General features: G+C 30.8%; 1 protein-coding gene across 8 annotated transcripts in view; it reads right to left on the bottom strand.

Moving 5' to 3' along the window:
- Nucleotides 1-27,043, bottom strand: part of LOC126774820 (high affinity cAMP-specific and IBMX-insensitive 3',5'-cyclic phosphodiesterase 8) — a 182,685-nt gene that overhangs the window by 50,060 nt on the left and 105,582 nt on the right. For 3 of the 8 annotated variants that reach the window (XM_050496439.1, XM_050496442.1, XM_050496441.1), the window contains 3 exons: nucleotides 16,020-16,108; nucleotides 658-723; nucleotides 223-428 (listed from right to left, as the gene is read on the bottom strand). In XM_050496439.1, the coding sequence (XP_050352396.1) occupies nucleotides 223-428; nucleotides 658-723; nucleotides 16,020-16,108 (361 nt within the window). Of the gene's footprint in view, nucleotides 1-222; nucleotides 429-657; nucleotides 724-13,636; nucleotides 14,492-16,019; nucleotides 16,109-21,855; nucleotides 21,984-27,043 lie in introns of those variants that run through there. The other 5 variants (XM_050496444.1, XM_050496443.1, XM_050496440.1 and 2 more) reach the window with 4 other exon arrangements.

The following is a 27,043-nucleotide window of genomic DNA, read 5'->3' as shown; positions in this document are numbered from 1 at the left end:
CCAGTATTATACAATTCGTACTTTACTCTGCTCGCTTTTTTTTTCTACACACACACCGATGTTACATATGTGTGCATGTAGTACGGGAAAAAGACACATACGAGATGCGAGACGTAATCTTCAAAACGTGACGTTCGATGACCTCATTTTATTTGAGTTCAGCAAAAGTTCCACTTTAATAAATTGTAATAAAAAATCCGTTTATTTATCTATTATTCTTACCTTGCTAATAACGTCGGATCCATTAACTGTGGCTGTCGTGCGTCAATAACAACTACATGAGGTAGTCGTGCGTCTGCGTCGCGTCGGAACGCGTCCAAAGCCTCTCTAGCTCCGCGCACCGCGCGTGATTCGCCGCCGGCACGTGCGGCCGCGTTGCAAGCGGCGGCGCAGACGCGCGACGCACGCTCCGGGAACACGCATAGGAGCTGTGTATAAATGTTTTGTTACGTTAGCAAACTCGATGTATGACTTTTTTACATATATACTATATTTTTAAATTTCTACCTCAATTGAATTTTGTAATTGAAAATAAATCAAATCATAATCTCTAATTGAAAATTAAAAATGTACAAAAATATCGCTAACAATATCAAGAGATTTTTGGGTTGCCATAGGAAAAATATATAAAAAATTTAGTAATAAAAATATATTTACCTCTAAGGGTTCCGGTGGCGCGTAAAAAAGGGCGGCGGGGACGTGTGAAGGCGGCGGCGACCTGTTCTGCAAAGAGAAGCCTCTGTGTAATATACATTGACACTAATTACTGCGTTGAGACGTTTACACTTATTACATTATGCAATTATGAAACATGTTAAGTTTATATCTTATATTTTAATTTAAATAACAAAATACAGCTACATCATAAATATACTTTGATAATAAATAATCATAAATATACTTTGGTAATAAAGAAAAAAAATTATGGTAAATATAAATGTGTTTTATCTCTTAAAGAGCGATCTTTTCCAAACAACCTCTGGATAGAGGTTATTACAAATACTTTTATATTATCTTGCAATGTTTGTTTAAATGTAATATTGGTATATAACAATAACTTGCCGGTAACCAAAAAAACTACTACGTAAAATTTTTATTATATAAATATTTATCAGGATATTCCGTCGACGTCTGACTAGGTTTCATCTAAAGGGTCTATACGACCCTAGTAGGTAAGTATTTACTGGTAGTAAACGCTGAACTGTAATACTTTGTGCTGCTGTGTTCCGTTTTGAATTGTTAAAGAGCCTTTGAAATTACAGGCACAGAGAAGAGAGTACGTTACATCTTTGATCTCATGAATGAAAGCGCGATGATGGTGTTAGTAATGCTACATATTTCTGTGAATGCCACTGTCTTTCGGCAGATGTGCCAATTACCTGTGAACCTTACGCTCCTCTGTTCTTCTATTAAAACATAATGACATGTGTACAAAACACTTAAATGAAAGTAGCATTTCTTTAAATGTTATGTTGTGTTGTGATTACTATTATTATTTATTAAACAACATGGTGTCTTCTTTTTTTCTGAATTTCAAATCAATTATATGACAGAAAGTGCGATGTCAGTGATTAATTAAATACCCGCTAAACAACGTTTATTAAACCACTAATAATAATTAAATAACAAAGCCTATTAAAAAAAACTTACTTTTCCTACAACAACACAATTTCATAACGATACTTAATTATTAAATATTTTTCGAAGAAGTTCTGTATAGAAAAAAATTTGATTGAATATTTTCATTCCATTATTATTAATTAATTTTCGACAGGATTGTAAAAATACTAATTAAAAAATTCCATTGTAATTTATTATCGTCTTCAATTTAGAGAAACGTCAGTAAGCGGGTTTGTCAGTAAGAAGAGAACGACATTGTTCTTAAGTCTTTAAATCTAGCCTTGAAGTCTAGGATTACAGTGAGATAATAAGCTAGTAATATAATACCGCGAAGCTGACCGCGGATCTTGTTCCGGGACAGCTTTCCTGGGTTTGCTTAGTGCCCTATTTTTAAGAAGAGAGAACTCTTGCGTACGCTGTAATTATTTCCACCGAGATCCACGCAGTTTTTAAATTTAAAATTATTTCGACATTGAAAGTGTACAGCTTTTCTTTCGTATTATGGAATAATAAATTATTAAATTTTGTAACGTTGTAAATGTAATAAAAATACTCAAACGAAACGGTTTTTATCATATTCAGTTACTTAATTACTTTTATTTGTATTGTAGTTACTAAATTCTTTCGTATGCGTTATGTAAGTCTGTCTTATTACTATATCTTCAATATTTCTTACATCGCCAATGTATATGAGCGGTGGTGACCACATACAATCAGCTGGCTCATTTGCTCGTCTGCATACCTATTTTGTAATAAAATAAGGTAAAATTTTGTGTGTGTGTGTTTCCTTTATTGTTTCACCCTCATTTTTGTCTGTGTGTGTGTATTCTCTCTCCATAGCTTTGTCGATTGTAACCCGATATTGATAATTCATTTTCGATTTGATCGGTTATATCTCGAGGGTGGTTTAATTTTAATCTGAAACAAAATCCACTTCTATTAGTAGTATAAGGATAGAAAGTTGTTATTATTGTAAATTGAAGATTATACTTCGAGCGTCGTCCCATGTAAATTAGAAGAAAACATTCCATAACTCAGGGTGTTAAACTATGTTTTTCTTTATGCTGCGGTGCTATTTGATCTTACAAGGGCGTACCCCTATTTAATATATAAAGCAATAACAATTATTTCAAAGTAAACAAATATATAAGATTTTGTATCTTATATAATTTTTTACTTTGACTTGAAGTGACCGACTTCAAATGTAAACAATACTTCAAAATACTATTAAAACATTTGCAAATAATATTTTTAGATCAAGGCAACGCAAATCTGTTTAAATATGAAAACCGGTTTTTATTTTTTATATCTATCGTCTGAGTTTTATTAATTAACGATTTGATGATTGACGTTGAGACGCAAGCAAATCTGTAATTTAGTTAATTAAACATATTACAAATTGCGAAGTTTATTTGAAAACTTTGTCTAAAATTGTATAATTAATATTATTATTTTGGCATTTTGAACAATAATTTAAGCGAAATAAAACTGATTTGTAAATTAATTAAATTAATATAAGAATATTCTTTCAGAAGCTACCAATTCTGACTATAAGTTAAAAGAGTTTAAAAGCTTATCAGGTATTGTGAAAAGTAAAATCTATTACTATACTATACATATATGTATATTTACATATATGCTTTGACGTTTTTAATCGCCTAACGGGTTCGCTATTGCCTAAGACTGTTTGATCAGGGAAATCTACTCATTTATAACGAATACGAGACGTTCTCGATTCTATTTCGATCGAACCACAACTGAATCGTTGTGACAGTAGAATATGAAAACGGTTGAACGGCAACGATAACGTTTCGATTTGATTGCGATGGTGACAATTTGTAATTTGGCCCTCAGGGCATAAAATACTGGTTAGACAAAAAGTTTTATTTTATATATTGATTTCTAAAATCCTTTTTAATATTGATTTGTAATATTGATTCATATTTAATATAATCTTGTGAAACGATTCAAAAGTCTTTTTTAATAAAATTTATGTTGTTTTTGAGTATCAATTTGGATTTAGCAAGTTGCCAGTGACATCCTTGTCTCGCAAAGTATATAACAACGTTGTTCCTGCGCTTGGTCTCTTTAGGATTGGATCGGATTACCGTCCGATTGGACTGTGAAACTGATGGAATAGAGAGTGCTCTAGTGTTTGCATACACACTCGTGCACTATAATAGTTTCTCTTAAGGAGATTAAGTCGGTCATAGGAACATCTTCATTTTAAACTAATATCTCAGAAGTATGTAAAACGCTGATTTTCTTTGAACGTATGTTTTGATATTATTATGTACTTTACGCAAATAATATTTAAATTTAGACGAACAATATACGATTTTATTGTAATATTACGAAGTAGTTCAGACAATCTAATAGATTTTTTAAAATAAACGCAATATAATTTGATTATCCAGAATTTCAATTTAGTGTTAAGAGTCTAATATTGAAAAATCTTTCTTTATTTCTAATTGACGAAAATCTAAATGTCTATATATATATAGACATTTAGATTTTCACTTAGTTAATATTTCTAGTGAAAATAAAAATGTATATATATATATATATATATACATTTTTAACATAATTCGTGGAGGTAGTTTCGGTATAATGGCTTCCATTGTTCGCATTGTAAATATAAGGGTAAGGGTGTCTGAATAAAAGCATTTATTTTATCCTTTAATACCATGACTAACTATATAATATAAGCTCTGGATATATAAATCGCAACGCAATTGTAAACTCTAAATAAATGTATGTAGATCGTATTAAGTTTTAATATATGTATTTGAAAAAAAAAACATCTATATTTAAATACAAAAGGCAACAACCAGTTCTACTGATTGTTTACAAACGTTTAATGAAAAGAATAACTTCTAGTTTCTTAAACGCTTAACGTCAGATTTACTAATTTAAATACAAAACACTCATTGGTCGCCTATTGCGTGAACAGCTACCTTCAACTAATTACAATTCAGATTAAAGTAAAATTGGTGATTTAGTTAATTTGTCATTGATTAGCGCTTAAGAAACTGGAGGATAGAAATTGGAAATTTTTAGAAGACCTTTGAGTCATAATGTAGAGGCGCACTCTAATTTAGCTTGAAATGTATGTATATGAGTTTTTATATATTTATTATGTAATATAATGAACTAGAACTTATGATATACTTTGGGTTGTTAAAGTAAAGAAGCAAAGCTTACTGTAGCGTCACAATTTACTAAAAAAAGGAACATTCGTGTTGCTTTTTCATTCACACACTTACACACATAATTTTTCACAATTACATTTATATCAGTTTGTAGTTACTTAAGGGAAGGGTCTACGTTTACCTTTTAAGATACCTTGTTAAACAATATTTAAGTTTCTAACATATCAAGGTGTAGAATGGAACCGTAATAATTTAATTCCTTGTCGTTTGAAATAATAATGTTATTGGGTTACAAGACTACGAAGGTATTAAAATATATTTTTTTTATAAAATAGGAAGGCGGACGAGCATATGGACCACCTGAAAAATAAAACAAATATACACAAATCTGTGTATATTTGTTTTATTTTTTACTAAAACTTTCTATGAAATATGTACAATTCATTATTGTATAGGTATTGCAGTGTGATTCAGTAAGACCTCACTTCATTACTCACCCGTGTAATGTTGACAACCGACTTATGGTGATATATTTTGATGCGTGTATTATTATAATGCTATAATTATTATAACCAATGTCGCAGATTAGAGAATTCGAGAATTATCGAAGGTCTAGAAGTACTTACTATGGATATGAAATGATAAGTAGATTTAGTTACGTATTATCTCTTAAATTTTTTGCTGTGAAGACATTTAAGCGCTAATATTAAGCGAAATGCGGTAAATTTTCTTAGACCTTAAAATATGTTTTAAACATCTTAAAAGCATTGCAATCTCCGGTAGTAACGTTTCACAAAGACTTAATAACACTTTCTTTGGTCTTATGTTACACCGTGGAGTTCTTAATAAGCGTCTCGAGGCTGCAGCGGAGACGGAGTCAGGATAATTGCGCACGTGCTGTGTAAAAATACACCGGCGATATATGTAGGTGAGTTTCTAGCTACGAGTGTCAAGGGATTGTCGTGACTGTCAGACACTCACAACTGGTACGTGAAAAGTATAATTTTGTTATAGTACTTTCGTAATTATTTATAATGAATAATGTTCCTTAATTATAAAAATAAAAAAATATATTAATTAGAATGTGTATTGTGTTTATATTAAAATTTCATGGCACGACTTATACTTAAAATGTTCTATTCCGCTTTTTAAAGAGTCGTTAGCGTAAAATGATTTTTTATTTAAACGTTCTCAATAAACAGACAATCTAATGCAATAGGAATTATTCAAATCGGGCTTGTAGTTCTTGAGATTAGTGCGTTAAACCATACAAACTCCCCAGCTTTATATTGTAGAAAGATATAGATTAAATGCTATATATAATAATAATAATTTATTGAAAATAAATGTAGCCTTACACATAAACAGAGTTTTTATATAACTAAATAATAATATATACACGTGTAATTATATATCTTATTGAATTTCACAGGATGTTCATAAGAAATTAAGTAATCATCAGATATTCTTCCGCAAATCAGCAGTACTTGGTATTGTTGTGTTTCGGTTTGAAGGGTGAGTGCGCCACTGTAATTACAGACACAAGGGATATATCATCCTAGTTCCCAAGGTTGGTGGCGCATTGGTGATGTAAGCGGTGGTTAACATTTCTTACAATGCTAATGTCTATGGGTGTTGGTGACCACTTACTATCAGGTGGCCCATATGCTCGTCCGTCTTTCTATTCTATAAAGTAAAATATTATTCTGTAAATGCATCCCAACCAACGAATAATACTATAGTGTGGATTTATAATTTTTTAAGTACTAACGTCATTTGTAAATTATTTGTTTTTATCGTTAATATGCTATACCGTGAACATCTGCAATAAGGCCGTGATGATCCAGCGGGTAGTGGACATGAATATTAACCGATAATTCCGAGTTCAAACCCGGGAAAGCACCATCGGCAGCATCGCCTCGTGCACAGTGATGAAGTAAAACACCAACTCGCATTGGAGTAGCATAGTGGAGTAATCTCCAAACCATCTCCTCACAAAGGAGAGGATGCCTTAGCCCAGGGGCGTATACAGGCTGTTACTTTTTATTATTATATAAATACCTTACAGCTACAAATAAATACCACAACTTCCTTATTAAGGAGATAAATTCCATCACGTTACTTTACTGTGTGTTGGTATAAATTATACAGTTAGCAGAATTTATTATTTTATTCTGACACAACGATTTTTCATTACGAGTTCGAGATTATGGAAATGAAGAACCCGTAATCTTCGTTTAAAAAACACGCGTTCTACCCACTGGATAATTTCGGCTCTCAGCGAGAATTATCCTTTTAATGTCGTTGTAAACCCAAGAGCTATAAATTAATTTGTCAAAGTAATCTTAATCACAAACATAGCTGGTATAAATAATATATAATGCTATATATACCTTAAAATAATATATTATGGTTATTCTACAATTAGAAGACGTAAACATCAATCGAATTCAGTACACCGTAATAAATTGATTTTTTTCATTCGATTACTAATAAGAATTCTTATTACTAATCGAAATTTTTTTCATAATGATTTTTTCATAATAGATAATTTTTCTACTTTTAAGTATCTGTTCAGTTTTATTTAATTTGTTTATCTTTGTTAATTGGAGAATTAGGTATTTTATATATTACATAAAAGTATTTATTTACATTTTTTTATGTTACATAAAAATAAATTACTTACTATTATTTTATTATAATTAATTACTTATTATTGAATATCAAAACTTTTGAGGGATATATTTCCATTTTATTATAGAATTATATTTTGACATTTTATTTATAAGAAGTATTGAAATAATTACAATAAAAGTGAATACGTTTTTGTCTAAGATTCTTTCATTTGGAAATAAAATAATGCCAGTTTTCTTAAACTGGCGTCTTGAAATTCTTAAATTTTTGTCTAAAGTTCATTATAAGTTCATTAATAATTATGAGATCATTAATGTTTTGACGGCAAAGTCGAAAATAAGTTCGTAAGTGCCTTGTTACCTCTTAAGGAGAATTTTTGAGTTTATTCTACCACGCAATTACAATTCAGATTAGTGTAAACATTTGTTAGAATATAACCCTACCAATACAATCTTACGATATTTGTTCTATCGATACGAACAGGATAAAGACAATCTAAGAAAATGAAAACTTAGTATTTGCCTGGATTTGAATTCGCGATTTCATTAAGTTCTACGATTTATATCGACTGGGTTATTTCGGCTCTTAAAAGTATAATCTAACGTTACAATACAAATGGCAGCTAAAATGAATATTTTTTTAGGATGTCTTATTCATCGCATAAAATGGCATCCAATCGACCTTCACTTTAACATAATATTTATTCATTAATTTAAGTATCTGTTATTGGTATTTTTTTTATAGAATAGGAAGGCGGACGAGCATATGGGCCACCTGACGGTATGTGGTCACCAAACGCCCTTAGACATTGGCATTGTAAGAAATGTCAACCATCGCTTATATAGCCATGCGCCACCAATCTTGGGAACTAAGATTTTATGTCCCTTGTGCCTGTAATTATACTGGCTCACTCAACCTTCAAACCGGAACACAACAATAACAAGAACTGCTGTTTTGCGGTAGAATATCTGATGAGTGGGTGGTACCTACCCAGACGAGCTTGCACAAAGCTCTACCACCAGTAAATTACTACTTAGGTACTTAATTGATGACGGCTTTTTCATTATCCAGCGTTTGTTCGTGGTCGAAAAACCAAAATTTATCAAAATCATTATTGAAAATTTAAGATTTTTCTTTATTATTGACTTGATTAAAAGATTGAAAACTTCGGCTCGTCAATAACTATCAACTAAAAAAAGACGATGATCAGAGGAGAAAAAAGAGTCTGAACTTTCTTTTCCTATTTATATATAGATAACAAATTTCAATTTATTTTCATCTGTTTGTACGTATGGGCCGAGTGTTGCAAATGAAAGCCAATTCAACTCGACCTCGATTCACTCAAACAATTAAGCTAAAATTTTGCACACACCTTTGGTGATGTTAAAAATTGTACCTATACTATTGTATATGTATTATTACGCTCATATTAATCGTGAGGATGGAGAATAATATAAGTTGTTAACAGCAATACTTATTCTCGTCTGAAGCCGCGTGCGAGCTAGCAAGGGCAGGCAAGTAGAAACTGTTGCATGCGTGGAGGCACCATAAGAAATTCATTTATACAATTAAATGAAATAATATTAAATTATAATATCAAAAGAAAACTAAATAAGAGTTGTTTATAATCGTACTTAAAATCACTAATGAATTATCTTAAACATAGGATGAATAATAAAAGAGAAAAGGAAAATTTCCCGAGCATTCGTTCTTAGTTTTATTAAACAGTTTAAATGAACCACAAAATAAAGCTATTTTATTCTAGAAAATTCTGAGAACGAAATTAAACTATTCAATTAAGGAATGTTTTTGACGTAGCTACTTAATTTGTTCGTCTAAAATCTAGTATTAAATTTATTAAGCAGTTCATATAAAATATAAATTACAATTTCACTCGGAATATTTAATTTATGCTAAAAAAAGAATGAATACTAGCAAAATATATAAATATTATACAACATTTAGTCAATCCCAGTCCCCAGCTGACATAGGTCTTGCTCCGCGCTAAGAATTCCGAGATTATAATTGTTATTAATATTTAAGTAGAGATATTTTTTTTTAATCCAGTGTCAGATTAGATAAGGCAAAGGTATTAATGATTACAGAACTTTTACGTGTGTCATAATTTTCATTAAAACTATTTTGAAATGTTCTGCATATGATAGATAGTATTATAGTTAAAGTAAAACATTTAACTTACAAAGAATTCGTGGCATTTTCAGTCACTTTTTTATGTTCAATATTGTATTAATTGCTTTTTTTGTTCTATAGGTTATATTTGCCTTACGTAAAAAGTGGGCTGCAATTTCAAGGTAATTAGACGTTACTGAGGTTGGTGATGAAATCCCTGGTTGGGCCAGTAAAAGATAATCAGATTTTGGAACACCATGTATTATCACCTTTAATTGGAGCCCAGTAACACAGATAATAGATATCACTTAAATATGCAAAAAAAATTAATATTTGAAATAAAGTGAACGTTTCGTATCCCGACTTTTTTTAATTAATCGTCGCGTGGGATATTGCGTTATATTATTAATTCTTAAGGAATTAATTACGCATATTGATAATGCATACCCTGTATGCAAATCCAAGACTTGAGTATTCAAGATATTATAACGAAATCTGATAAGACGTTAATGTGATTGCATATTAAACATTTATAAGCTTATTCTCAATATTTCAAGCATTTAATTTAGTGAAATGTGAATATGATTGGTTTATTTAAGTATGGTCTGTATACTATGTGTAAAGGCTGCTTCATTGATTTAGTTTATGCCGTCCCGAGATCCAAGCCAAAAACCCTGGGTCAGCCTAATAAAAAAATTAGTGCGTACTTCAGTAGCAGCTCGGAACCTGGAAGTTAGCCCTTACACTTGTAAAGACGTTGGTTCTGCGCCAGACTTCTTTACAACTAAGTAGATGGTATAAACATTTTCGCCATGGAAAAATACATATGGTAATTTTTTATAGTTATTAATTGTCAAACGGTATCCCAATCTATTTATTCCAAATAGATATATCAACAATTTTTTATATATAAGATATAAATATGTATAATGAAAAATTTTCTATTCTAACCCCGAATCACATATCATTCATTCCTCGTTGATTAGCTTGAGTGTATCCGCTCGAGGCACTTTCAAACCAAAGAAAGGAAAAGATATTACGCCTAATATTATCCGATCAATATTGATCTTGCTTGACCTATAAAGATTTTTTGTACGTTAGTCTTTTGATGTTATGTTACATTGAGATCAGAATCCATTGTAAATATTTCTTTTATTAATTGAATAATTCTGGTATTTTTGTTACAAAAAATCCTGATTTTTATCAGGTAAACGTGAACTGTGATGAGATTAGAATGGTCGTATTGTTCTTCAAGGATTCTTCCAAGTCATTTTAATTTATAAAAAAAAGAAAACGATTCAAGTATGTTACGTTATTAAAGATAATAAGGTCTAATTGATGAATAAATCTTTAAATAAGTGACTTGTTCAAATCCGATCAGTCTGTATTTTTCAAGAATAAGAATTTTTAATTTAGTTTCAGGAATTCGGTTCCGAATATTTTTTCTTTATAGACAAAATTTTTAATGAAATTCATTGTAAATTTAAAAAAGATACCTTTTTTAATTTCGCTTGAAAACTCTTCTAATCATATTACACTGGCGCACCCTAAAACAAAATCAACTGAGCCATATAAAGTATTGATAGAGATCGAATTAAAGTTTGATCGGTGACTATTTTCAAATAACAACGGCCTGTTAGCGATGTCTTGGATAAAATTATCACATTACGTTGTAAACAATTTTAATCTTTAAATCTTCGGAATAAATATCTTTATCGCGTATAGCACACGTGAAACAAGTCGAGTACTTGTACGTACTCGACATTACAATGCAAATGCTATCAGATAAGATCTCTATCTGACCGTGTAGAATATTATTTCAATTTGGGTTAACTTAGGAATGTACTAATTATATATTATATATCAATAATACTAAAGGGTTCAGTTTATGGCACTTAATTGGATACGCAATATTTATGGAAGTTGTAGCGGCGTCTTCGTTCAGAAAATTTCTGTGATTAAAGTTTTCTAAGATTTCACGATTTTTTAACAAAAAGAAACTATGAAATAATATATATAGAAGTTTCAGGAAGAAAATGACTTTCAATTACGTTTTTCGTAAATATGTTTTTCATATTAATAATAAATACTATAATCACGGTAAAATAATTTTCATGTATTTTGAACCAGGGTATATAGTTTTCAGAATGACTTAATTAATTCAAACGAATTCTATTTGTTTCTACGAATTATTGAAGTTACGATTTATATATACTCGTACATATACGTGTTTGTTTTGTTATATGTTTATATTTAATTAATTCATTGCATTTTATACGTAGCCTTATTCTGTCTGTCCAATTAAAATTTAATGATGGTAATTTAAAAAATAAACCTATGCTCTATAGCTAAACTATTTAAATGATACAAAATTATACGAGTATAAGGATACTGTGCTAAGAGCAGCTCAATTGGTTTGTATTATCCGTTCACTAAAAGTATCTCTAACAAAATTCCAAGCGCAGTTCCCGGCACAAAAGACAAGATCTCAGCTCACAGCGCATTCAAAACGTTAGCCTTCTCGAATACCTTTGCTATTATGAATGCAGGCAAAGCTTACAAAACCATCAGAGAGTATATCTTACTTATCGATTCATCTTTTATTATATAAAATAAACTGTTTAACTGTTAGACAAATATTATAAGCTACGCTTTGTAAAGTAAGCTTACTGAGGTATTAGAGATTTGATTTATGAACAAATAAATCGTTATAGAGAATGAAGAAATTGCGAGAAGAAAGAAATTTAGCGGCAAATAAATTTCAATTTGGCTGACTGCCTGCGAGAATAGAAATGCCAATAACAGAAATGCTATCGATACACCGAATACATCACACACAATGAAATACGATATTGTAAACACCTCCGAGATGTAACAGTGGCTTGAGTTGTGTTTCATCTGTATTAGTTCTCTCTATATCACGTATATCACCGGTTCTTGTAGTGCATTCTGATGCTATTTCGTAATACCCTGTTCTGAGGTATAGTGTTGGGGATTTATTTATATAATTCGAATCACGTAGGTCGCGCTGCGTGGTGCGGCGCCCGCCATAACGCCACATTTGATATTTTAATTGACGTGTTCCCAAACAATATAATTAGTGGCAAAACTAATTGTGTGTTGAAATTTATATATTTTTTTCATTTTGTTTAGTATCAAATGTAATGATGATATTTCATTTATTTTAATTTTTATTACTACAGGCTTGTTATTTTCTGTACAAATATGATAATTTTAGCTGCCCGTCTTGACTTGCGGTTAAAGTTCATACAACGTTACTCCCGTTTTCCGCCTTTAAAATCAATCAAAATGAAATCCAAAACCTTTCTTATCACTCACTTTATAAAATAAAATAAAGTGAGTGATAAGAAAAAATTATAAAAAAAAGTGAGTGATAAGAAAGGTTTCAAATTTTATTTTTCTAGACTTCGGTAGTTTTGTCTGTGAGTTGATAATATCAGAACAAAATGCTTAATAAGTGTATATATGATATGTATGCGTTTAAAAATCGAGTGATTAAATTTTATTTCAGTGTTATTCAAGTACCAGGACGTCATAAGTAGCGAGCTATTCATGTATTCGAGAACTTCCTGGCAGAGCCTTTGTTCGAAACGTATTGTTCGTCAGGGCCAGGTACAAGTATCTGAAGTGCAAAGGCGAAATCGCTGATAGAATTGATTCTGTGTGGAATAATATGAATTTATAACCATATTCATGTCTTGAAGACACAATAAGAATACAAATATCTTAAGGTCAGTCTTACATCTAGAAATCATTTAAATAAATACATAGGTAGGATTGGTTGACGATAATAACCTACTTACTTAACTACTTCTTATACATATGGATATAGGTATTGCCGCGAATTCGTCTTACTTGTGAAAATGTTTGATGACGTCATATTATCCACTCAGGCTTAGCTTTATTATTACATGTCGGTAATTCAGGTTAGATGTAGTACCGAGTGGATCTTTTATTTTTTATCCATTGTCCATTGTGAATAGAACAAAATCGATTCATAGGAAACTTTTATAGGTATGTTTTAAATCTCTTTCATACTATAAATAAACGTAAAGTAATGATCTGTTCGCAATTCTTACCTCATCCTCCTCATCTACTTCGAGGTCACCAGATTCTTCTGCAATATTAGTTAACAACATACTTGGTCTCATCGATACTCTATGTCGTATAGTAGACCGTCTCTTTGTATCAAATATATCTTCTTTCGGATCATCGTTTAAAGTAGCAAATTGTTCATAAAAATTTATAACCCCTGATAATTCACCGTCGATGTTAACGATTTCCTCTGGTTTTTTAACTATCGAATTTCTTTCTTCTAACTTTCTGTAACCTTCATTTTCCGTTGGATTTTCCCTAATAATATTGACTGAAGCCGTACCATTGTATTCGAACTCTAAATCAAATCCTCTTTCCTCGAAAAGACTTTTAAATTTAGCCCAACATCCAATTTTTTTATCTTTCCCATCGTTTCTTATGTTTACATTATTTTCTTCTTTAATCTTAACCCTTTTGATATCCATGCTTATTCTTAATCCTTGAAACAATTAATCACCTTAATATTTTATTTTATTTATTGTTTAATATCTTTGGGGACTGTTAGGAATCATCATTAAGTATGATAATTTAAACCAATTAATATTAATCACGGAGCTCAATTGAGATTATTTGATAGGATAAAATAGCAGTTCCTATTGATGAGTTTTATTGATAAAGCTACGTCACTATAAATTTATATTAATTCACACACTCTTTTCAGAATATTATGGACACTTGCAATCATCACTTATTTTAAACACTTAAATTTATTAATGTAAAACACCATCCTTTGAACATTTAACCATAAATTAAGCAAATTAAAGAATACCACAAACAATACGTAACAAATTCCGTATTCGCAAAGCTGATGTTATTAAAAACGCGATGTTATTGCGCACGCTACAATTATTCAACAGTTCAGTTGAAACTAAAACAATACTTGTAATAGCTGTCATATCGACTGTATAGATAATAATGATAACAAATGCTAAGTTCTTATCAATCAGTGTAAAAATATTTTTTGAAATTTAATTTTGATTGGTTCTTTCTATGTGTATACTAAGCTATTTTGGTATGAAAACAGGCTTTTCTGCGTCAAGATTCCGTCTGGTGAACGTCATTTTATAATCGAATGAGCAAATCAATGATAAGCAGACAAGATCTAACTATCGAAATTCAACGAAAGCATCTGTATTTTAAAGATAATCTTGTAAAACACAAAAATCGATATTCATTAATTAAGGTTAAGGTAACTCATGCGTGTTTGGTAGTTTCGAAATAAGTGTTTGTTCAACAAATAAAATACACATTTAGCTTAGTCACTAATATTAATTTACTTAAAAAAAATTGCTTATTGCTAAAATATTTTTTGTTGTACGTTTTCGTGGAAATTAAATGAATATTTTGTAAATTATTAATTGCTGATTAAAGTATTACGAGTATATATGACGTATCATTATACGAAGTATGCATTATTGAAATTTAAAAACATTTTGCTTATAAGAAATTACAGCATTTTATTGATTAGGTAAAGGATAAACATAGACGATTCGTGTGAAATAAAAAAGGTATAAGGTACTATATTATATAGGCTTAAGTAGGTCTGTTTGTATGGTAAACTTCAATCAGAGCAGTCATCAGTTCATATTTATAAGCAGATTAATGTACTTATGATTTCAAATAACTCCAATCAGAGTGTGATTTCAAATATATTACCATAAGCATATTAATCTGCTTATAAATATGAAACGTTTTGCAGGAGCACTTTGTCATGATATGATGTTGACAAGGGGGGTATGCATTAGGGGTATTTTTTAATTTCAATGCATTTTTCACCTAAGCACCGAATTATTGCTTTGAAGCTTAAACATAAATCAATAAAAAATCGGTAAATGTAAAGGAGTTTCTTTTGCGCTTCATTTAATTAAATTAAATTTGTGTGTAACCCGTAATGCTGTTCTATGTACAATTATAAATACGAGTTGAGATATTTGTTTCAAAATACGTTTATAATACTTATATATGATTTCTTATATGAGTTATTAGTTGAAAGTAGTATGTGAATACGTTGCAATAGAATGACGACGAACGTCTTTACTCTAATTATTCTAAGAACATGAACTCGAATTTGCTAAGAACATCCAGTATTCGACAAAGCGCTTGAACTTCTCGAATGGTGATGTTGAGCCAACGTGTGTTAGACAGATGGCCGGTCGTATTAGTCTGACAAATCCTTTTGATTGTGTGTAAGCATGTCATTTTCACACTGTGCCAATCCCGAAATAAATGGTAAGGAAATGGTGATATTCTAACTACTCAAAACATCTCATTTCTATTTATTACCTCTATATTTGATCACCAGTTAAAATTTGTATATCACCTTATTTCTATGTTTCTATAATTAGTAGAAAGCTAAAGTGTACTTACGGCGACGTCGACTAACGGCTCATCTTCAGGCGTGAGAGCCAGCGAAGATCTTCTACCAGCACGAGCACCTGGCGATCCGCTGGAACTGCCTGCAACAAGATAAAACTACAATTAACATTTTGTAATAAATTTGTATGTTGTAATCAAATTATGTTTTTAATTTTTAATGAAAAGTCAAAGCTACATAATGTATTGTATGTTATATACCGTACATATGATGTGGTTTATGATTTTTTGAAAATGATAAATTTCAATTATATAAGTATAGATTTCAACTAAAGCCCTATAGCCATATAGCCCAAGGAGACCTAGAACTATTTCTTGAACTTCTTAGATAATTTGTGCGTTGCTATATGAATTTCCACGAATTCACTATTCACTTATACAGGCATACATTTATACCGTGTAATTCTGGAAGATTATGGGTTAACTCCACGGGTTAAAATAAATTGGTTGTATTCCACACTGTCTTAGATCTTGCTAAAGGAGTATTTCTTAAGCAAATCTATAAAAAAACCAATGAGCATTGAAGTCTCAATTGTTTTAAAGAAATGTTGCGTTCAGACAAGCAGACAAAATCTTTCTTACTATCATCACAAATTGAAAAATGATTATAAATATGATTAATATACATGTTTTGCTACAATTACAAATATTATTTAATAAAAATTTAATTTTGTTATTAGAGTCTTCTATTTTTATAAAAGCTTAAAAAAGATTAATTAAATCGAGTAACGTATAATCTGATTGAATGCCATTCGAATACTCGTTTTAACATGAGGCATGTAGCAATATTAGATAAGCGAGGTCATCAAGTGGCAGAACATTTCTATGTGCTAACCATTTATTATTTGCAAATAACTAAAATCATTTGTAAATAATCAAAATTTAAATAACCCCGAAACAACAAAACTCCTAAAAAGTCAAAATCATTTGTGTTTGTTGGCCCTTTAACTTTATTACTAGTAAGTTGTTTATACAAGCATCGTCGCGTCGGGTGACCACATTTTCAAAATTAATGGGACTCTTGAAAGTCGTTGAGACCCTTTGCCCAAGAAGGAAATGAGCTGATGATCTTCAAAGGCCTGAACAGATCTTCATAATTTATAGCTGAATCATCTTGATTGCTTTCAGACAGGAATCTCATAAACATCGGTCCATTTGCTTGGAAGACGTATGCTAGACTCACATATACACAGATAAAGCCCTTAAACTTTTAACACCGATATTTTTATATCGGGTGTTAATTAGTCATAATCGTTTTCTATAAATGAATTTAAAATTTTATCATTAAATAAACAAACTATACATTCTTTAATATCATTGTTTAAAGTAACAAAGCAGTAGGCTTTGGGGAGTGATATATTTTTATTATATTATATAACATTGTATATATTTTGTTAATACCGTCAGTATGTAACTACACTTTGTCTTAGATACACCAAATTGTATTCATCTTTATATATTGTGAACTAATGCCCGACGGGCAATTTCTGCTAATCTATTTTCCGCGGAAAGAGGAAGGAGGGGAGCGAAATTAGAATTCCTCCGCAGGCTTGTTCCGTCGAAGAGTACCGATATAAGAAGACGGCGCTACACGTGTAAAGCGAACTGGTACCTTGATATATGTTCAAGAGGCTTCCAGAGGCTAAGCATAAGCAATTCCGTGGCGTTTCACTATGACAGATAGCGCTCGGCAGTTAAAATAGCCATTATTAGAATAACGTAACGCATTATTTTTATTATTATTTTAATTTAACATCAATAAATCAGTATATTTTTATTTCATTTTCATGTTAGTTTTTTTTATATATATTTTTCTTGTATTATTGTTTGTAATGAATTTTTTAACTGTGTAAATTTCGTAAGGTTTCTCATGTTTAAAATTAATTTTAAAATATCCACGTTTAAAATGATTAACACTTCCTAATTACCTTAAAGATAGTACTAAGTACTATCTTTGAGGTAATTAGGTAGTATGGTATTATAGGATGGAATGGCGAATTAACTTACTTTTACACATTATGTATCCTTTGTTCTTATATAAGGGACTATAATATGTCTTACTGGTGCTATTTGACAAAAACAATGAATAATAAATTTAATATTTACTTAAAATAGATATTACGTAAGTACTTTATCATTTGAAACTAAACACATGAAGTTTTTTTAACAACAATTTTTCATTTTACCGCTTAAAGTTTGATTATTATAGACATTAGTTGTTCAGTATTCGTGTTGTCATGGCAACACTTGCTTTGACCTAATTGCTAGAGGAAAATAAAACGAAGAATAAATAAACAGAATATCGGATCGAAAGTGTGTATATTTAATGTGCAAAATTGAATATCTCAATTATGTTTATATATTTTCTATAAGATAGAGTATATATTTTTGTTACACAATTATTTAGATTAAAGCCAATAATATATACAAATAAAAATTAAACATAGCTACATTGCTTATAAATCGTGACCACGTGAATGGTGGCAAAAATGCTAGCAGCATTTCCCCTTGAATCGCAAATCCGATCCTCTGGATGAAAAATGAACTAGCCCTCCTGTCCCCAGAAAGAAAGGTCCTACAGAAAGATTTCGAAAACGGTGGCTAATCTCAAAGGAGATTAGCTAACTGCGCAAGACATATTATAGTGCACAATTGTGTGCGCAAACACAGTTTCACTCTCTATTCCCTAACTCTCATAATCCGATAGGACGGCAATTAGACACGAAACGGGACGGCAATTAGACGGAAAGAGTTCAGGTGCGGGACCAACGGCTTTACTTGCTTTCCGAGGCACGGGAGTGTACACACTATCAACTTTCAGACTTCGGGCTGCTATTGAGAATTTTCGACATAATATCTAGCCACTAGACCAACGAGGCAATAAGACGAGGTGTTATATTTTTAATGAAAGTTTTTGCACTATTAATCCAAGGTCAGATCGTTTCAACTGCAAACGGATCAAAAATATAATTTGGAATAAGATACGAATATTTGTAACGTTTGTACGCTTCAGCTTTTTCCGCGGCGGCTCCAGCTTTTAACACTGTTTCCCTGATATGAGACGGGTTCAGTGTGTCAACATATTGCATCTACCAAGGCCTCATTCCCAGGGAACCAGTGTCAGTCCATGAGGTCGCTTACCACTATAGTTATTTTTTGTTAATTATATATGGCACAGTATGTGTTCTTCTAAAGATGTAAACTTTCTAATAATGTAAGTTTCATTCTTTATCCTGTACGACACATTTCGATGTTCAAGTGATAATACAATAAAAACACGAATACATTTTTATACCACAAGTAAAGAGAAATGGCAAAAAAGGTTTTATTGTGACCGTATGATTTATATTGTTAATAAAACGCTTCACATACCTATATTGTGACAGAATAATTCGTTTATGAAAGCAATCAGTGGATTTCCACTTTATTTATAAGCTTTTTACATCCATTATCATTAATTGACTCGCCAGTATGTTACAAAATTTTGACTAACTTTAAAACGAACTCTATAAAGCTTTGGATAGAAGAAACTTCTACGTGATTTTATAAACTTCAAAAAATATCAAATTAGTTTATTGACTGCAATATAATATATATCACAATATTACACACTTTATACAAAAGCTGGGTTGTTTGCTGAAACGATATCATAATTGTATTTGAAATTGTATTTTAAATTTTAATACTTTCTGAGTGAGACAAAATATTTATTAGAGAGTCCGCATATCTTTTATGTTTAAGTCATGGCGCTTATTATTAATTAAACGTATGATAAAAATACACAAGTGGAAATACATAAAATAGTACAAGCCGATCGCTTAGCTTGAAGCTGGTGGTGTATTATTGTATAAAGATCATGATGTATACTTTAAATATTATCTTTAAGAAGTGGCGACAAGTAGTTAAGTTTTATAAATAATTACTCTTTGGTGGGGCTGTGACCATGGATTGTTAAGGACAATATATGACATATTAAAAAAAAAATTATAAATATACTAATTTAAGTATTTTTTTTAATTTAAGTATTTTAATATTGAAGCATAGTTATCATATTCTGGGTTAAGTAATTGTTAATATTATGCCAACTATATTAATAGTGCACGTATAGATAGAACTTCTAAAGAGAGTGCCCACATGAGACAGCACTATTGAAATTAAAAGGACTTCATATTTTTATCTTTATTCAAATTCAAAAAGGGACAACCATTTAAGTGATTTGATAACACTTTTTTATTAAGTTGATTATATATTTATCCGTTAATAAATTAATTACATATTATTTTTACGCGATTTCCGGAATTAAAAACTGCCGTTATGACTTTCTAATTTTGATCGAAGATAAAAGGATGTTTAAAATCACGCGAGTATTGGTAATACCTACATACTTATGCCCTTAGGCGAGCGTAGTTATTGCGTTCGGATTTAACTAGCTGTACATAAGCTATGTTGACACATCTACAATTAGCTTATTTCAGATTGTGTAATAGTTATAGCCTCTGATTACGAGAACTATGATTAATTATAAAAAATATATAATATCAGTTAAATATAACCTAAATTATTTTTTCTACTAAGTCTTGTAGCGTATTGATTAACTTGAACATATATGTATGAAATGTACTTGCTGACTGTTTATCAACATAAAACTCAGAGCTTTGTGCAAGCTCGTCTGGATAGGTACCACCCACTCATTAGATGTTCTACCGCAAAACAGCAGTACTTGGTATTGTTGTGTTCCGGTTTGAAGGGTGAGTGAGCCAGTGAAATTACAGGCACAAGGGACATAACATCTTAGTTCCCAAGGTTGGTGGCGCAATGGTGATGTAAGCGATGGTTAACATTTCTTACAACGCCATTTGTCTATGGTTAGTGACCACTTACCATCAGGTGGTCCATATGCTCGTCCGCCTTCCTATTCTATAAAAAAAAATCTTAATTATAAGATTCTTAACCTTCATTTTGTAAATGTAAAGAGGTATAAGAAAGATCTTGCAAATATACAATTTTAATGACTATAAAATATGTATATATTTTAATAAGTATTAAAATTTCATTTTCTTAACTTTGCAATCGATCTATTCAAATTATTTTTTTTTGAATACTATAATAAATAAATATTTTGATGCGTTTATGGGATTAGCCAGATGTGACGAGTTGAAAAGACAATAACATATGCTTTTTACTTTTCGATGCTTGATATTGTTATAAAAATGTAGGAAAAACACAAAAATATATAAGGGTTCGCGAATATATTAAGCAACATTAAAAATGCATTAACAATAAATAAATTATTAGAAAACGCAAAATCAATTTGTTTGTTGAAACTATGTTTTTTATTTCATAATAAATATCACTTTTTATAATAACGTTGACCGACCTAGTTTAAATCTAAATTCCGCTAGTCTAATCGTACTAAACAGGTCTTATATCCGCTCAAGATACAAAACGGACATACATTTAGAAACAAAACGCTTTTAAAAACTTTAACCTGAACAGTTATTATATTCATTATTTATATTTCATACAACTATAACTCTGAGTTTGTATAAATTATAATTAATATAAATACACCAAGTATTATGTAGAACTTTTATCTTATCACGTATTAAAACCCTTTTAAAAATAATAAAAAACGTATTTAATCAGGTTTTTACATTAAATCTTTTAGAAGAAAAATTATTAAGTTCTTTATTATTTCATTTTATGGAGCCGATTTTATTTAAAATCTTTATGATGCTGTAATAAAATGATTATTTTAAGATTGTAAATGAATAAGGTTCTATAGAATTTAATTTGCTTCTAAATGACACTGAAAGTCCCGATTCTTCACCTGTTTCAATCTCGTCGCTGCTACGTCTCTGCAGCCACCTCTGCACTATCTCGATACTGGCTTCCTCACCGGCCAACATTTTTTTTATTCATATTCAGACATCACTGCTTCCATTTCACAGTACAATTTTCACCTTACAGCGTCAATTTATTTTAACACAGTTCACATATAATTGCACACGTTAGAAATACAACACAGCCATAAACACGCGATGTTGCTTTCGCTTTATTTTATTACGTTGGTTAAAATACGCGCAATATTTATTCATGCTTTTAAAGGCCACAGCCAAAAATTATTTAAAAAAAAAAATAAACACGCAAAACAAATTTCGAGATGACAACACGAAGTGTGTTCAAATATCGAATTAATTAAATGATGATCGTCGACAGGCGAGCGTAAACAGCGAGGACTAGTGATACCAATTTATTTGTGCAGCTTAGCATTTTATATCCCGTGATTTGTAGCCTTAACGCGACGGATTAAGGACTAATTTACTTTCAACGGCCATTATTTTTGATGCTGTTGCGCGGAGTTTGTAAGGCAGCCGGTTAGGTAATGGCCGTCAAGTCGACAGTTGATCGAAGAAGGGGGGTGAATGTAGGACGAGCGTAGTGCTATGTAAGCATAATATATTAACTGGAAGAGACGTAACTTTGTTCTTGATACAAGTAGCATTTGATGTGCATGTAAATTGCAAAATTCAACAGGCCCTTCGTTTTTTATGTACGCACTACTTCTGAGTCACGACGTTGCAACAATTGCGAAATGTTTTCTGTCACAGCAATTCCAATACTATAAATGTGTGAGTACGATTCAAACTAAATGGTAGTTATTGATAAAAACTAGTTTGAAGAACTTTAAATTTATTTATATTAAATATACAGTTAAATTTGCAATAATAATGATTACTTCATCTAATTTCTAAAATATTTAAATTGATCTTAATATAATATAATATGTATGTACTTAGAACAATAATATTTAATTTAGTTCGGTATTTTTTTAAACATTTCTTACTTTATTATTACCTACTCAATTGACTATTATTATATTTTATTAAAAAAAATCAATCTAGCTATAAATTATATTTGTATTATGTATCATAAAAATAGGAATAATTTTAAATATAAATAGTTTTTGATAAAAAATATAAAATGCCCTTACCACTTCTTGTATATTTATGAGTTCAAGATATGCATTGTAGAAGTGTTTGTGGTGACTAGTCTGCTGGTCGCCTTTTGTGCTCAGACCAGTTTATTTAGTAATTTGATTCCAAACACCGTAAGTGTGATACAAATCGACCATTCGGATATCCGCATGACTGTGACATTAACTTTCTTAAATTAATAAATCTATGTAGCCGAAACTTGTTACATACTTAAACTTGAGTGCTTTAGCCCATTTATGTGTTAATTTTAATAAAAATGATACAAATACATGTTCAATTAAAACATTTTAAAGGTTTATTTATAAAAAAAAAAATGACGTCGCTAAATAAGTTTTATTTATAAATAAAAACATCACTGACTCGGCTAGTCCAAATATAAAAATATGGAATGTATACTGGCTTTTGTACCAGTTTTTGTTAACAAAGACTTTAAAAGGGCGAATTCCACTGAACATTTTAAATACATTTTTTATGATACGATATTATTATATGTATACAGAGGCTATACAAAAAATATAGAACACATGCATCTCAATATACGAACTTATTTTCAATATCGTGTTTATATTTTAAAAATGTTTGAATTAATAACGATGCTATATTGGTACAAACGCAACTTAAGATTGACCTCGAAAATTCTGACGAGGGTCGATATGACTCGATATCCGAGGATGCAAACGGTTTTGAAGGAAATTGTCAATTTAACGTAAACATTTTACGCCTTTGATGACTTATAAACCGATAGACATATTTGGAAGAGAACAACATTTTTAATCAAGAATGAAGAAGTAAGTTACCAAGATGATTTATCACTTAAGATTTTTTTTTCTTGTATTTCAATTGAAGTAGTAACATATGGTCATAATATTATTTTTATTGAGAGATCCAGATGCACTTAAGTGATTTGTCGTGGGATGCTGGGTATGGATTAATATGTGGATGATGTTTTTTTGGTTTGCAAAGCTGTGACAGCTTCCGGTTCGTAAGGTCAAAGTTGCTCTTTTTCAACAACATTATATTACATAGAAATTGTAAAAAAAAAAACGATGAAATGGGAAAATTATTATACGTATGAATATTCCAGTTTTCTAAATATTTATTTTTTTCACCTCAAGCATATGTATGTTACGCAAGTAAGTAACAACCAGTAAATATCCTATTGGTGTCCAAAGGTCTCGTATTCTCTTGAATAGGTTTGGAGCCACTACACTACTCAAATGCAGGTTCGTGTATAGAAATGTGAAAGAATTTTATTCAACACCGTGCCTGAGATAAATAATAAACGCAATCTAAGTACAAGAAAAGAGCTTGCCCGGGTTTGAACCCGGAAGCTTCATACGTTCTAGCCGTTGCGTCATATCGGTATGCTATTTAAATGTACTGGTAAGCTTATTTGCAACTATATTTATATATCCTGCATTCACGCTACCGAACACGACAGTGCTTTTTTAAATATAGTTTTTATATTTTTTTAAAATAACCTTTAGTTACGTACATTTGTTTACAAATTAATTTGATATAATTACAAATAAATATTCAGTTTAACGAATGATAACCTAAGACGTAAACCAAGATTATGCCTAAGAGAACTAATTAGTTACCTTTCCAGCGAGACGTTAATTATATACACATATTCATGGTGAGGTACGGTCTTGTTAAGAGAGGAGGTATATGTATATACCTACATTCATTATGTCATATTAAAGTATAATTTTAATTAGATTTAATCAAAAAAATATATACACCTTTGCCATAAAAGAGGCGGGTCTTCCTCAGAAATGGATCATTTAGGAGCTATTAGGTTCATTTTTAATAAAAACATATACGAAATTTCAAGTGAAATAAGAATTTACGTGATAATATTATTTAGGAAAACAGCTGATGTTGCGTTTATCGTTTATTTAACATTATATATTCAATATATATTTTAAGACAGTGTTGCCCTATCTAGATCCGGGTGCTGCAAAAACCGAATAAATACTAATATCATGAAAATAAAACTAAAACTGTTGTATATACTGAAATATTATAAGTCTGCTCTTAATGCTTTTTTTTTAAATTATGTGCGGTTTAAGCCGCGCTAATATCGCTAATATCTTAAGATATAATTATACACTTACTGCGGGTTCATAGCAACATAAGACCCCGCTATATGGCGGTAGCATAAATGTGAATTTCGTAGTACCTGTGTATATAGAATAAAAAAGTGTATTGTATATTATAATGAAAGTCTCAGGTCGTCGTAAGTAGAACGCGTACAATTGTCGCCCTGACGTCGTTTGCAGCACGTCATCCTCAAGATAAGAGAAAATCGTTAAAGTCGAAACATATAGAGATATGCTTTTAGTTATGTATTCTACACATGTAATACAATGTGACTTCATTGTTGGTCTAGTGGTTAGGTTATACGGCAGGTTCGAAGATCCCAGGTTCGAGGACATAAAAGATCACGCCAATTCAATTCAATGCCACTTTAACACTACGAAACTGTTGAACGTTAGTAGTTTATGTATTATTTTTATGGAAAATAAAATATATATAACTATCATGATTATTGTTTTTAGTTTAAAATTCAATTAGTAAAACTAATTAACTCGTTTGTTAAGAAGCTAGTTTGTACGGCTATAGATCATGGCGTCCCGGATTTCGATTATGTAATTTACAATTTTTTGTCATCTACTTCACTACTCCATTTAAACTGTGTGTGAAATGTTTGGGGAAATCCAACAAAGCCATCATTAACCCTAATGATCCATAGGTCAGACGTACCTAACGCTTTAGGTAATAGCGGTGGGCTATATAAATTTGACAAATGATATTTTATCATACAGTTCAATGCGCTGGTTTAAATGGAGATAGCAAGCTATTGAAGATTATTTAAGTATAAAATAATTTATCTGTGTAATGTTATAGAATTAAAAAAGCTATCGAATTCAAAAAACAACATCAAGATTAAGTGTTATTAAGTTTATGATAATATGACAATAAAAATATATTAATGCTGAAGAATAATATGTTTTGATTGTGCGTTCTTTTTGTGTTTGTTGATAATTTTTTCATCACCCAAATTGTCAACCAATGCTATATGTACTCCAAGCTAATTTCATCCGCATTTCATATGTTATTCAGTTTTAATTAAATTCAGATCGATAGTTTTTAAAAGTAAGGTAAAGTAAAAGTAACAGCCATTAAACATCAGTGCTGGTTTAAAGCCTCGTCTGCTTTCGAGGAGAAGGTCTGGAGCTTAGTCAATCACGCTGTTCCAATGCGTGTTGGTGGATAAACATTTGGCAGATTTTCATTCGACACAGGCAGGTTTCCTTCGTCGCCGAGCACGAGATGCCGCAATCCCATCCAGTATGCACGTGTTCTAACCACTAAACCATCTCGGATCAAAAAAGGTATGACAAAAAAAAAATATCCTAGCGCGTGTAAAGATAAGGTAGTAGATAGTGTGGGTCGATTGAATCACCCACACTTATAATATTGAATACTAGTTTTTACTGGTGTCTTCTGGAGTAAAAAGTAAATTATGATCACTTTGCTCATAAACTAGTTCTTTCCAAAAACCCACGACGATTGAGCCACGCTCGCTCCATTACTGAGTGAAAGAAAGATAAGCCTATGAATACAATTTTGTAATATCAGTAGATAGATTTTTTTCATCTTCTTAGATATACATTATTCACACACGGCCATGTGATCTCAAACTAAGCAGAGCTTATACTATGGAAACCAGACAATTGATACTACATATACTACTTTTCTTTTGTAAATACATACTTATATAGATAATAACACCCAGACTCAGGACAAAAAGACATGTTCATGCACACAAATGTCTGTCCTGGGTGGGAATCGAACCCACAACTTTCGGCGTGAAAAGCAAGTATCTACCAATCACGCCAATCGGCCGTATATAGTATATGATATTATACAGTACCGCCTGCGTTGAGTACTTGTATTAGCAATAGTTCAAAGCTGAACGTTTCGAAGAACCATTCCAAAAAACATGATGTA

Source organism: Nymphalis io, chromosome 17 (assembly GCF_905147045.1).
Source record: "Nymphalis io chromosome 17, ilAglIoxx1.1, whole genome shotgun sequence".
NCBI lineage: Eukaryota > Metazoa > Arthropoda > Insecta > Lepidoptera > Nymphalidae > Nymphalis > Nymphalis io.
This window is presented reverse-complemented; position numbering and strand designations above follow the sequence as displayed.